General features: G+C 38.0%; 1 protein-coding gene across 1 annotated transcript in view; it reads left to right on the top strand.

Annotated features, from left to right (window-relative positions):
- LOC5564860 (ATP-dependent RNA helicase bel) overlaps window positions 1-14,378 on the top strand; it is a 32,458-nt gene extending 18,080 nt beyond the window's left edge. Inside the window, exons 2-3 of the mRNA XM_001649162.2 lie at window positions 3,748-5,962; window positions 13,209-14,378. Coding sequence (XP_001649212.2) covers window positions 3,748-5,962; window positions 13,209-13,339 — 2,346 coding nt within the window. The 3' untranslated portion in view covers window positions 13,340-14,378. The remainder of the gene's footprint in view (window positions 1-3,747; window positions 5,963-13,208) is intronic.
- The last annotated feature ends 708 nt before the right edge of the window (window positions 14,379-15,086 follow it).

The raw sequence follows: 15,086 nt of genomic DNA, 5'->3' as shown, positions 1-15,086 counted from the left end.
TTCATCAGATCAAGAATTTTTCCAAGAATCGGCCATGGGCCATATCTAACGTATAATTGCAATGCATTGTAAGATAATAATGGGTTGAATTATGAAAATATAGTCTAAATTAAGATACAAAGAGAAAAAATCTCTGAACATCCCATAAAAGGGGTGGACGGTCTTTTAGATATTTCAACAAAGAGCTCACATATTTTTCTCCAAAACTCTTTCGAAATTCAAACCGTTTTGAACTCACAGTGTTTATAATTTTAATTAAAAATAATACATTAGATCAAGTCTTCCATCTTTGACCATTTTGTATGAAACAAAAACGAAAATATCAAGTCGAAGGATCATTCAGTCATCCGAAAAAAATCCGGGAACCGAAAAATTGATTTTGAATGGACACCCTGGAAAGGTCTCCTGGTCTTCAAAGTCACTGTTTCTCGATTACTTTTTCAAATCGACTTAAGTAACTTCCAAACGGTTTTGAGAAAATTAATTCAGAAGAATCACATCCTGTCTTCTAAAACTGTTTTAAAATGAATCACCTTTTTAACATTTTTCGACGTATACATTGCTTAAATTTTGCATACAATGAGCTCCCGTTCGAAAACTATGGAGTTCCTATTATTTTACACAAGAATTTTATGACAAAATGATAAGCCGTTTTATTCAGTTACTTGCGAAGTTTTTCTACCAGTGTAAAATCGACTCAAGTAGTGTTTTGTTTTGATTCGTGGTTAAGTCACTTTGTCTCTCCATACATCGGGGCGGCGAAAGTAGTGGTTGAGTTGCGAAAGTTGAAAATCTTACTTTCGTCGTTTTGTAAATCTGGAAATAAAACGTTCTAAAAGTGAAAAGTCGAGTTGGTTCAGAGCGAAATGTGTAGATTTTCGTCTGCGGAACAAGTCGGATCGATAAAGTAAGTTTGTACACTTTTTTACTTGAATCTGTATGAATAAGTTTTCGAGATTTCCCTCTTTATCCTTGCAGAGTATCCTGGAGGAAAAAACTTTCAGAGACCCGATAATAGCACTGATACTACAGGAATTTTTTCTCAGATTTCTCAAGCAAAAGCTGCGGGATTTTTTTTTATTTCTCCAGAGATTACTTTTGGAATACTTTCATGAACCCTTCCGGGCATCCCTCAACAAATTCTGCTTGAGATTCCCCACCAGTTCTAATACAGGAAACTGTCCAGTAATTTTTCAAGTGATGCTTAGTGGGATTTTTTCAACGCAACTAGGTACTTCCTGTAATTTCCCAGGGATTACTCTAAAAAAATATTCAGAGTGTGGTTATATCCTGATTTGAGGATTTCTTTTAGAGATTTTCCTACCGATTTATTTAAAGATTTCTACGTGAGCTCATTCGGATGAAAATTGAGACTGCACAAGCCCTTCAAAGTTTATATGGGAATTACTATGGGAAAAGCAAGCAAATCATTCAATCGGTCATAGCGTTTGCCCATGTGCTCTTGGGGACTAGAGCTGCATTGATAATGTAAGATACATTTATTAGCTACAACTTTGCCGAAGACCGTTTTCAAATCGTACGTCTCTGTAATTGCATGATTTGCTTGCTTTTCCCATAGTAATTCCCATATAAACTTATAAGGGCTTGTGCAGTCTCAATTCTCATCCGAATGAGCTCAAATTTTGGGAGGACACGCAGAATTTGATATTGAATCGAATAAGCGGTGTGGAGCAAAAACGATTTTTTGAACTACTCTAATACATATTCTCAGATATTGAGGGGGTGTCCATTTCGCCCCGTATGTTCATTATGCCCCTAATCCCCCTACACTTGGGTTTATTCTACGAGTGGCGTGAGGTGAAAATTGTCGGTCTCGTATAGCGAGGTGACAAAACTCGATTCGAGTGAAGTGACCCTTCATTTGATTTGCACAACGAGTCACTTCACTCGAGTCGAGAATTGTCACCTCGCTATACGAGACCGACAATTTTCCTCTCACGCCACTCGTAGAATAATGCCAACTGTCACACTTGCGTAGACCCCCAAACCCAAAATGATGGACGTCATTTTTGGATGACTCCTAAGATGTCCAAATCTATATGTATTCTTCAATACTTTATTCAAGGTTCCACATCAGTTATTACAGTTATTACTCCGATGATACCGGATTTCATCAAAGAATTTCTTCAAAACGTCCTGTAGGACATTGTTCAGAGATTGTAATTTAATTCCAGTTATCTAAGCAATTTATCAAAAAAAAATCTAGGAAGAATTTTATCAACTATATAGAAGTTCTTTTAGAGATCCTTGTATAAATTCATCAAGGCATACTTTTAACTCACACAAGCTTCATCTGAGATTACTCTAGGATATTCTTTCGATATTTTTTAACAATTTCTCCAAAACAATTTGAATTTTTTTCTTGTAATTTCCCTAGAGACATTCCTGTATGAATTACTAGATAAATTCTTTCCTTGAGTTATTAAAAAAAATGTAGGAATTTCTTACGAAATTTTGATATTTTGAAGTTGTTCTAAACGAGAATGTTGGAGGAAGTCCTAAGGAAATAAATGGAATATTTATTTTGAGCATTCATTGAAAAATGTTTGAAACGACCTTTGGAGGAATTCTTGATGGAATCTCCGTAGTAATTTCTGGTGAAAAATTCCAGATTGAATTCAAGGTGTTTAAAACGATTTTTTTGAAGGATTACTTAAAAAGTTCGTGAAAAAAATCAGAATAAACTCCTAAAGAGATCTTTGGAGTAATATCTGTATGAAATCTACAGTAAAACGAGCAGTAATACTTGTAATGTCACGAGGAATCACAAAAAAATGTTTTAGAAATAATTTTATAAAAAGGTCTGGTTCATAATTGTTTTTTTTTCCTGCGAAAAAAATTCTTTAATTCTTATTTTCAAGCCGATCAGTCGCTACCCGTCCTACGTACTTTCAAATAATTTGTTAATCATTCCCTTTTTCGTGGAAATTAAATAAAAATCACCAATATATTGGATTTTTTTCCTATGTTGTTCACACGTTTCGAACTGAAAAATACTTCGAAATTTGCGGTAATTTTTTTTTTCAAATATGCCTATCTTTGGAAATTAATTTTAGTCATCTTAAGGCGAAGTAGGCCGTCATTGAAATATGTTCGTGACGTTGATGATTGTTGCTTATTCATCTCACGATTTCTAAACAAAGAAAATCAGTTGATTTTGCACTGATACAGCTGAAAAAGTATCAGCATACTCTATGCATGTTAGTGCGTACAGTGATACATTTTCAAGTCAATATAAACTATCAAAACTGAGTTTTATCATTTTGAAATGCAAGCTGAAAAGTCAAAATGAATGACGGGCTACTTAGCCTCAAATTAAATATTCGTCAATCATTTATGTATTTTGAAGAATTTCTTAAACCAGGAATTATTGTTTAAACCCTGGGAAAACCTGGAAATATCAGGGAATTCCGTTTTGTAAATGAGTAGACACCCTTGAAGAAGGAGAAGAAGGTATATTATGAAATGTAAAGGAAGATTGTTTTAAGAGTTTTATTTTCTTCTACAATTTATTTGATGATTCTCCTAGATCCTTTTTACTACAATTCAGTGGATGTATGAAAAAGTTGAAACAGATTGTGTCACGGGGGAAAAACTTGCAACAGGTTGACTAACAATTAACAAATAATTGAATCCGTCCATAAGCTGAAAAAACAAATGCAGAATCATATTCAATTAGCTTGTTCAATAACTAATCGTTTTTCTCGTATCTCTTTCTCTCTCTAGTTTGCTGGTCTGGACTTGCAGCAATCGCAGTGCGTGCAAGATTCGGGTAATTTGAAATCTTCGTCTGCTCGTTACGTTCCACCTCAGCTGAGAAGTGGCCGTGGTGGTGGTGGCGGCGGCGGTCCTGAGAACGATAATCAATCCGGCCGTGGAGGTGGTGGCTACGACCGTGGCGGCCGTGGTGGCGACGATTATTCCGGAGGATCAAGATACGGCAACCGTGACCGCGGAGATTACTACGGTAACCGTGACTTCAACCGTGGTCGTGGTGGTGGTGGCGGCGGTGGACGCTACCAGGACAACTATAACCGAGGTTTTGGCGGTGGTGGTGGAGGTTACAACCGTGGACCCCCACCAGACCGTGCCCCAGAACAAGATTTGCAACAGCAACAACAACCGACTGCAGAATTTCAGCAAAATGGCGCTGAACCAGTTAATGATCAATTTGTCGATCGTGGCGAGCAACCGAGAGGCGGTGGTAATTGGAATAACAATGCACGTGGTGGCCGCCCAGGAGATTTCCGCGATCGGCCAATGGATAATCGTCCGCCGCAGAACGACAGATGGCAAGAACCACCATCCAATGGAGAAAACAGAGGAGGATACGGTGGAGGTGGCTACGGAGGCTATCGCGGTGGAAGAGACGATCGCGGACCGGGTATGGGGGGACGCTGGAACGACCGCCCCAGAGGAGACATCGACTACACGCAGCTTACCGAGCGTGATGAGCGTTTGGAAAGTGAGCTCTTCAAACACGGTAACACCGGTATCAATTTCAGCAAGTACGAAGATATTCCCGTGGAGGCGACGGGTGATTCCGTACCACAGCATATTAACACCTTCGATGACATTGAGCTGACAGAGATCATCGACAACAATGTTAAATTAGCGCGCTACGATGTACCGACACCGGTCCAGAAGTACGCTATCCCTATTATTATGTCTGGACGCGATCTGATGGCTTGTGCTCAGACAGGATCTGGCAAGACAGCCGCATTCTTGGTTCCCATTTTGAATCAGATGTACAAGCATGGAGTTGCTCCTGCACCGACTCGTCCATCCAATCGACGCAAGCAATTCCCACTTGGTTTGGTGTTGGCACCAACTCGTGAGTTGGCCACCCAAATATTTGAAGAATCTAAGAAATTCTGCTATCGCTCCCGCATGCGTCCTTGCGTACTCTATGGTGGAAACAATACTCAGGAGCAAATGCGTGAGCTTGATCGTGGCTGTCATCTGGTCGTTGCTACGCCGGGTCGCTTGGAAGATATGATCATGCGTGGTAAAGTTGGACTCGACAATATTCGTTTCCTTGTTCTTGATGAGGCCGATCGTATGCTGGACATGGGATTCGAGCCACAAATTCGTCGTATCGTTGAAGAAAGCAAAATGCCACCGACCGGAGAACGCCAAACTTTGATGTTCTCAGCCACGTTCCCGAAAGCGATCCAGGAGCTAGCTAGCGATTTCCTTCACAACTACATCTTTTTGGCCGTTGGTCGTGTTGGATCCACTTCTGTCAACATCACTCAGTCGATCTTCTGGGTTGATGAAAACGACAAGCGCTCACACTTGCTAGATCTACTATCGAACATCAAAGCACAGAACGAAGGCGACGAGAAAGACTGTCTAACGCTTATCTTCGTGGAAACCAAGAAATCCGCTGATTCGTTGGAAGAATTTCTTTATCACTACAACCACCCTGTCACCAGCATTCATGGTGATCGTACCCAGAAGGAACGAGAAGACGCACTCAAGTGTTTCCGCTCTGGACGATGCCCGGTTCTGGTTGCAACGGCAGTGGCAGCCCGTGGCTTGGATATACCGAACGTCAAACATGTTATCAACTTTGATTTGCCAGCCGAAATCGAAGAGTACGTGCACCGTATTGGTCGTACCGGACGTATGGGTAACCTGGGTATTGCTACCAGCTTCTTCAACGATAAAAACCGCAATGTGGCCAATGGATTAGTTAGACTGCTACAGGAAACCCAGCAGGAGATTCCGTCATTCCTGGAAGATATGACCAGTGATCGCTCGTGGGGAAGCCGTGGACGTGGAGGTGGCGGCCGCAATCAGCGTTATGGAGGATCCAGCTCTACGTTCGGTTCCAGGGATTACCGTCAACAAAGTAGCCGTGGCAATACCCGCGATCAGCGAAGCGGAGGTGGCGGCGGCCGAAGCGGTGGTTATGGCGGAGGTGGTGGCGGCTATGGTGAGTAAAATTCATGCTAATTGTCAACAGTTTTAATATTACCTGAATATGTTTGAGTCGCAATAGATTTCAACTTTTCGATAGTGTCAGTGCAGTTCCAAAGCGCGCACAATTTTAATTTAGGATTTTTTAAGAAAATCAGGGGTTACTCAGAATTTCGAAAGCATTCTCAATCAAGAGAACGTTTTGGAAAAAAACACACACACATAATGAAAGCCCTGGTGATGGTGGAAGTTTTCACATCCTCATCAAGAAAAAATAACTTATCATTCTTAGTTAACAACTTTAACAAATGTTTTCAGTTGACATATTTTCCTGACAAATGGAAAAATGCCAAGGCTGTTTCAATTTTGAAACCGGACAAAAATTCTGCAGAAGCTTCTATCTATCGTCCAATGAGTTTGCTTTCCTCCATCAGTAAACATTTTGAACAGAATGGTGGTCCACATCCACGAAAATTCAATGTCTGCCAATGAACAGTTCGGATTCCGACATGGACATTTGACCACTCACCAACTTTTACGTGCAACAAATTTGATTCGTTACAACAAATCTGAAGGCTATTCTACTGGTTTTGCTCTTCTAGACATAGAAAAGTGTTTAGCATGAAGGCTTGATTGTAAAATTAAAAACTTTAATTTTCCAACATACATTGTTAGAATACTTCACTTACCTACTTACCTATCTGTCAAATCGTACACTTCAGGTTAATTATCAGAACTCCAAATCTGAAAGTCTACGTGTAAAGAGCTGTTGTTCTCAATGCTGCCTTTAGGATCAATATTATACGATATCACATCTGACTTACCTGAGTTTCCTCAGGGATGTTTGCGGATGACATAGGTAATTCAGTTCTCAAAATGCTGCCTTCAGGAGGAGTTATTTGGCAAGATTTATGCCATTAAAGGTTATTTCGCATTATTGTCATTTGGCATAATGGACGTTTGGCATAAAATAAAGAAAATTAGAAGATCGACATAGTGCTTCTTAAAAAAACAGCTTGTGTTCAAAAGATCCAAACCTCAATTATGCCAAATGACTTGTATGTCAAACGGCCGTTATGCCAAATTAATTTATGCCAAATGACGTTCCGCCCTTGAGGAACACCAGCTCTTCTATGAAGACTTTCAGATTTGAAGTTCTGATAATTATCCTGAAGTGTACAATTTACAATGTAGCCTTATTCAGAACCTTGCAAAGATGAACCAGCCTCTGGCTGACAATCTCTCTAATAAAGATAAATAAATAATAATTATTCAGAATTTCTTGAGATTATTGCAACCATTGCGATTCAAAAAATCCTAGGCTTAGATTCCAGTAGAATACAGTCAAATTTCGTTCGTTGCACTACCTTTAGGTGTGCTTTCTCTTATTCAATATTTGAAAGATAGTGAAAGTCTTTCACTAAGTGGGCTACAGGTTTAGTGCTACGAACGAAAGTAAACTGTACTTAAATTTTTGCTCGAACTACGCGTAGCTACGGTAAACATTTTGTATTCGTTCAGCGCGCGTCTACGAAGATCTCAATTTTGAGAAATAATTCGTTGGATGCATTTCGCCATACAAATATTTTTTATAAAAAAAAATCTGGTTTAATTCCAAAAGTTTTGGTTAGAATCTTTAGAAATTAATGCCACTAAGATCCTTTTTTTTGTACAAATCTTGTTTTTCCAAGGATTTTAATACATATTCTAATATTTCAATGTGGATTTGAGATGTCGGTGAGAACCTTTGAGGTGCAAATGATAGGATTGACATAGTCAGTTTCTAATAACGAGCTTTCGTCAGTTTTGGCGATTTTTTATTCCTCAACATGTACAGTATTTGACAAAACATTTGCAACTTTTTCGATTTTCCAAATAAAATGACCAACTTTGATAAGCTAGATCTCAGTTATTTATAGACCGATTCGAATGAAATTTTCACAGAACATTAGACATAACTTGAATTTTGACATATATTTTTAAATGATTTTTCCAATCCCGAGTTGGAATGTAATAACGATTTAGCTAAAGTTGCATTTTCGACGAAAAATTCAAAACTGTTTATCTCAAAATATGCTAGCCCTACACAAAAACTGTCTTCAGCTAACTACCGTAAGGTACCCATATTTTGCGCGCGCTCCTAATTTCGCTCACTGACATTTTGAACTTGTTCTGCGTAAGAAATTTTTGTTAGTTAGTATTTTAATAATCCTACTTCAGCCATGGTTACATAACATGCAATTATATAGCCCAATAAATTTCAACAAATATGGGTAAAATGTCAGTGAGCGAAATTAGGAGCATGCGCGAAATATGGTAGCATCACGGTAGTTCATCTCGTCGAAATCTACAACTTTGCTGAAGATACCCTGAAGCTATTCCTCCAATGTACAGGGGATAGGCAAAATATTGCCTAAATTCAAATGCTTATAACTTCGACGTCAAATTTAGTCTAGTTTTAGGAACTTGCTTGACAATGGATATTGGCCACTGACCACCGGCAATATTCCGGTTTTTCCGAGGTCATGTCCAAATGGCATTTTTTATGTCGCTGGTATTTTTGTTCGGTGTGAAGTTGTATAGATGTTTACAATTTTCCTCAAAACTAGAACTAATAGGATGTTGAATGTCGCCGGACGCATTAAGATTCGTTGAAAATCTCCGTAAAACTGGTTCCGGAAAATATGGTCGGTCATGTTATTATTACCAATCATGTAAATATTATTCGGAGCTATGTGCATGTGGCATCAATCTTCAAAATGATGCTTTCAGCAGCATTTTCAGAATCATTAGATGCATTGAACACTCTATAGTAGGTTCCAGGTGCCCTGGGGGAAGTGGCCAATTTGGAACATATCTGGAACCATATCAATATGGGTATCAAACATCAATATTTTCAAAGATGATGCTTCTGGAAGCATTTTCAGCGCCATCGGCTACCATGGCCACTCTATAGTTGGTTCTAGATGCCCCGAAAAATGTGGCCAATTTAAAACATGCCCTGAATTACATCAATATGGGTATCAAATATCAAGATTTTAGAAGGTGATGCTTCCGAATTGGCCACATGCTCCCGGGAGCATCATATACGAAAATCTTGAAGTGTGATACCCCTACTGATATGGTTCCAGGTATGTTCCTTATTGGCCACTTCCACCAGAGCACCTGGAACCTACTATACTATGTTATACAGTGGTCATAGACATAAGGTGCTCTGTAAATACTGCCAGAAACATCACCTTCAAAAATCTTGATGTTTTATACCCATATTGATGTGTTTCCGGCCAAGTTTTAAATTGGACACATCCACCGGGGCATCTGGAACCTACTATAGAGTAGTCACGGCAGCCGGTGGTGCTGAAAATGTTTCCAGAAGCATAAACCTTTGAAAATATTGAAGTTTGATGCCCATATTGATATGGCTCCAGATATGTTCCTAATTGGCCAGTTCCCCCAGGGCACCTGAAACCTACTATAGAGTGTTCAGTAGGCTGTCCCTGATTTTTCGAAAATGCGAAATGTTATAAGTTCGTCATTGTAAAGTGCTCGTTTTGCTAAGAAAAAAATCAGGTAATAATTTGAAGTCCGTACATGGATGCTAAGTGGTCCCCCAACCGCCCTAATGGTATTAGGAGTAGATGACCCAGTGCGCAAAATCGAGCTCGCTAGTCTAGTGCACGCAGCAGAAAGAACCAACCAATAGCATTAGGAAAAACAGCCGTGGTCGCTGCAGGACGGTGGTTTCTCTTAGAAAAATCCAGGTTGATTTTTTGATGGTATCTAAATGATTCTTATAAGAATTACATAAAAATGCTCGTAAAAATCACAAAACAAACTCTTGACGAGGTCTTTGGAGTGATATGTGAAATGAATTTACAGTACAAGGAGTAGTAATACAAGTATTACAATGTCACGAGGAATTAAAAAAAAGTATTATAAAAATTCTTGGAGAAATGTCTGTTTAAGGAATCAAACTCTCATGTCGTGGTTCCTTGATCTCTTTTTGGTTCATTTTTGTTTTTCTTTTTCAGGGAAGGATTCTCTGAAGTTTTTATTTCCAAGAACATCAGTGGCAGCACCCCTTATTTAGGAAAAATAATAAAAAAGCGCCATCCATACAAATATTTTGGGTACCTCTCTGAATGTCCATAAATCTGAATCCCATTTTATGTGAAATGTTATTTTTTTCTTTAGGATCAAATAAAATATTTATTCAGGTCTGAGTTTGACGATTAAAGACTTTCAGATCATTTTATAAACAAAATCGCCAAATTTCACTATTTTTTCGTATGTTGTTTACACATTTAGGACAAACAGATAAAACAATATTTTTAAAATATTTTAATTGTTTTGAAGCCAAACTACCTATGCTTGAAAATAAATTCTTAATCACCAAAATTTAATCATTCGCCATTTCTTAAAAATGGATTTTTTTTTAATCTGAAATAAATCTGGAAATATTGAGGAATTACAATTCTGTAAATGAGTAGACACCCTGTTAGTGCATGATAAAACCCCTCTAAAGAAGCCCCAAACGCGCGGAGCACTCTTGTTATTGCAATAAAATTATTTTACAATCGCTCTCTCTCTCTTTCGGGGCTCTCGTTCGCTGCTCTTATTTATCAAAGTTGTTACAACTTGCGATACATTGCCGATCATGGACCGCTACACATGGGATCTTCGCTTGCTTCAATCGTTATTCAAAATCAAGTGAGAACGAATTCTGCAATGCCTGATTTTGCAAAAATGGCATTTTGCTTTTACAAAAATTATTCTAAAACTGCCAATTTATATTTCCTAAAAATATAAATTATGGAGTGATAACAAGCAAAGAAAGCCCTCCCCTTGGTTATGCGACCTTGCCGCGATGGGAGGGCATAATCCATTAGCCCATATGATGGAAACCAAAGGCGTAACCTGTAGTGGTGGTATCACATTTTGGCATTTTTTGCTTAAAGCCGCGTCATAATTCATATGGCATAGACGCAATAATATCTCGGATGTGATCCAACGGACATTCTGCGTCATTGATAGAATTGATGCCCATTTCAAATAATTAATTTATTCGAAGTGGACATTAATACTATTGGTGACGTTCAGTTTGCCTTTTGCTAACCAGAATGATCCGTAGCCACTCTTACTATTAGCTAGCTAGATACATCGTTATCATATACGACGTAGGGAATACTTAAGAACTCTTAGGAAAATGACTAGTAGATTCACTGAGTAGAAATGAGTGGCGACAATCTTATTTTAATATGGTTTTTACATTGCCATAATAAGAAATACCTCTTTTGTAACAGCGGTATAAATAAATCTAATTCCAGCTTCATTTTCGCAAAATTTACAAGTAGAAAGTAGGCGTTGTGAAGCATTGCATTTGCCACCGAAAAGTGAATCTTGTAGGAGACTGTAATAGAAGCCTAAGGTAACTTTACTCTTCAATATTCACTATAAAAATGACTATGGAAAGTAAGACGCTGAGATCGATCATTAGGGTACACTTGCTAGTTTCGAAAAATTGTTGAACAGACAAGGAAAGCGACTTTTTTCTTTAAGGATATATGAACGTAATGACCAATAAATATTTTTAACAACAAAAAATGAAATTAACTAGAACTACTACTAAACAGCCTAATTTTGTTAAGACTTGACGACACTTGACATTTAAGACTCTAATCTTACGTAAAAGACAATAGTAATCAGAATAGCACTTGAATGACAAATTATTCAAAACCATTTCGACTAGACAGTATTAGTAATGCACTACTATTTCAAACAAATTCTAATGGAGCTGCTGATTTTCATAATGCTTCCTTTTCTCAGAAGCAAGGGAATATGGGTAGGGGGGCTGGGGGCAAGAAGGACACCTTAAGATATATAGGTTCAAATCATGGTTGATTAGCACAATTTTTGAAGATTATTCCAGTGTAGGGGCAAGCTCAGCTCTTGTTCTAAATGATGTTATCGATAGATTTCAAAAATATAAGAAACACATGATGATTTGAGATTTTTGAAGATGTCCCTTCTTATGAGGTTTTTAAACGAGGCACGGGGCAAGAGTGCCACTCGTATGGGGCAAGAAGACCACCAGAGCAAAATGCCACAAATTTTGTATAGTATTATTTCCCCGCCTAAAGGATAAATTGTAGAGTAAGTAAAGCTAAAAACTGAGGTATAAAAGTTGACTTATAGTTAAAAAGTAATTTTACGAAATTAATTTAGTTTTCAACTTTTTTGACTGTAACAATAATAGTAAAAATTTCAGAAACTATTTTGAATGTCCAAGATGGTTTATTTTGATTTTATTTAGTAGAAAACGTTGATTGAATGCAATATTAAACAAGAAAAATAAAAGGTCATTTGATTTTATATGAGAAAATTGCGGTGTCCCTCTTGCCCCATAAGACATACTGTTATTATATATGTAAAATTTAATGTCAAAAGGACTTTTTCGGAAAAAAATTCCTCACAGCTATATTAAACAATTGAAAATCATCAATACTGTGCGGAAAAATCAATATGTTTTGTATTTATTGGGAGTCAAACCTTGTTTTTCAGTCTTACATTCTTATAATATTTCGCATATTTTACGTTGCTGAGTTAAAGACATTTTTCTAATTTTTGTACTAAACATTTTAAACTGTAATATTTACACAACCCTCAATTAGTACTCAATTTATACTTATCCTGCGTTAAACATAAAAAAAATTGATTTGAACTACGTGAAATTAGAGGTGGCACTCTTGCCCCGGGTGTCCTTCTTGCCCCATGTCCCCCTACTTTTCAAAAACTACCACGTCACAATACTAATAAAAAAACAGTGTTCATGTGGGCGCCATTGCCTAGTCCGTCTGAGTATTGGTCCTGGTAGACGGGAAACTTGGCAAAAGCCAGACCGAGGGTTCAGCCTTGACAAGTTAAGCTGTCAGGCAGCTCCAACTGAATACCATACAAAAAAAAAAAAAAAGATAACAAGCGAAGAAAGCTCTTACTTAAATATTTTGGAAGTGTTTGCGAATATTCAACCGACAAACAAGTCCTCTCCCAGTGGGGATATAATGTCAATATTTGGAAAATGGCCATTTGGTATAATGGTCATCTAATATGATTAGAATATGTTCTGTTTTTGACGAAACAATGTTATGCCAAATAGCTTTTTGCCAAATTACCCTCAATATACCTGAATAAGGTATTTGCCGACAGTAATAGTTTAGATGGAAGTCATATTCTAAGTATCGAAATTGTTTCTTCAATTTTAGGTCGTGACGAAGGAAGCTACTATCGCAATGGAGGCGGTGGTGGCGGCGGCGGCGGCGGAGGCGGTGGTAGTTATGGTGGCAGCTACAGCAACAGCAACAGCGGTGCCGCCAGCGATTGGTGGAACGAGTAAAGCAACAATTTCCGCGTTGGAGAACCGGGAATTCAATTTCCAACAGGCTTATGGAAATAACTTGAAAGATAAAAGAATACACAAACACAACATCTATAACACACATAGTACACAGCAGATACAAATGAACCCACACTAAATTATCGTTACAAAAATGCAAAAGCAAAAAAAGAAAAGAAATAGTTTATTATCAGACAACCAGTCAGAGAGTAGAGAAAATGTCATCCGTCAAACAAACAAAAAAACATATTTCTTTTCAGTCTATGCAGCCGGCTTAATGGAATAGAAGATAAACGAAGAAAGGCACTCGCCCTTTAAACAATTTGCATAAGGGCAAATATAAAGTTAGTAAAGCATATTATTTATATTGATCTAATTAACCAACAGACACGTTTTAAAAACAACAACAACAAAAATCTTACAACTGGCTCGCTTGGAAAAAGATAAACAAAACTGAACATACTTGCAAGCAAACATTACAATTGGAATATCAGGAAAACATTATTCACCAACATAATACAAATATATACAGAGAAAACAAAATCAAGATCTTACATCAACAGAACCATTGAGAAAAGTTAAACATCCGTTGGGCAAAAAAAAATCTAAACAAGGGTTACCTTCGCGGAAATTCTGCCAATCGCTTCTTCCAAACCGTTGACACTATTCTGAACGGGTTAACTAACACACACACGAACTAGAGAACTGTGAAGTGAATTTGGGACGCGCGGTGATAAATACACAAAGTACTATTAAAACGAACAAGAAGTGATATAGTGCAGAACGAAAAGGACTGTCTGTAAACATCAGAATTAGGAAGTATAAAAAAAGGTAGAATTGGTATAACATCGTCAAGCACAGAACTAAATTTGGAAACCATGAACATTTGATATAAAACAAAACACACAACTGTTGCACTTTTCCCAGTACTATTTTCATTAATAGAGTAAAACTACTATGCTGACAGGATAACACAACAGAAATAGCAGCAACAAAGGTCAAAAATAGACAATTCTATGCAGAAGGTAAACAAGAAAAATCGTTCTGTTTTATTTACAGGAGAATTCTTCGAAACAAACCCCACCTTCCCCTACCATGTTTCTCAATAATAAGTTCTAGAATGAATGGCGTTAGTAGCATGATCGATCTCTCAATCGATCCTCGCTTTTATGAATAAAGGTGGTTGAACATTTTTAACTCAGAACGCTAGACAGCAATGCAATCTTGCGTTCTAGTGTAAAACATGATTTGCATCTTGTTTTCTTTATTCACGGAAGGAAGGATCGATGAAAAGAAATATATCATGTCTGGACAAACATTTGAAAAGGGCACAAGAGGACCTTTTTTTCGGAAACGTTGCTGGTGAGCCCTTTTTAGCTCATCCTGATAGTGGTATTGGTGATCGTGATCCAGTTGAATTGAGCCCAACAGCGTCTTGCAAAGCCATTTGGGTTTATTCTACGAGTGGCGTGAAATGAGAATTGTCGGTGTCGTATAGCAAGGTGACAATTCTCGGCTCGAGTGAAGTGACGCTGCATTTGATTTACATGGCAAGTCACTTCACTCGAGTCGAGAATTGCCACCTCGCTATACGACACCGACAATTCTCACCTCACGCCACTCGTAGAATAAACCCAACTCTCTAACTAACATGTTCGATTGGCACCGATGTGCGTCATTCTATGCACAGCCTGCTTGTGTGGCCCTATTGATCCCCCGGCCCGGGACGGATCGCGGTACTTCATGT

This window comes from Aedes aegypti, chromosome 3 (genome assembly GCF_002204515.2).
Source record: "Aedes aegypti strain LVP_AGWG chromosome 3, AaegL5.0 Primary Assembly, whole genome shotgun sequence".
Lineage (NCBI taxonomy): Eukaryota > Metazoa > Arthropoda > Insecta > Diptera > Culicidae > Aedes > Aedes aegypti.
This window is presented reverse-complemented; position numbering and strand designations above follow the sequence as displayed.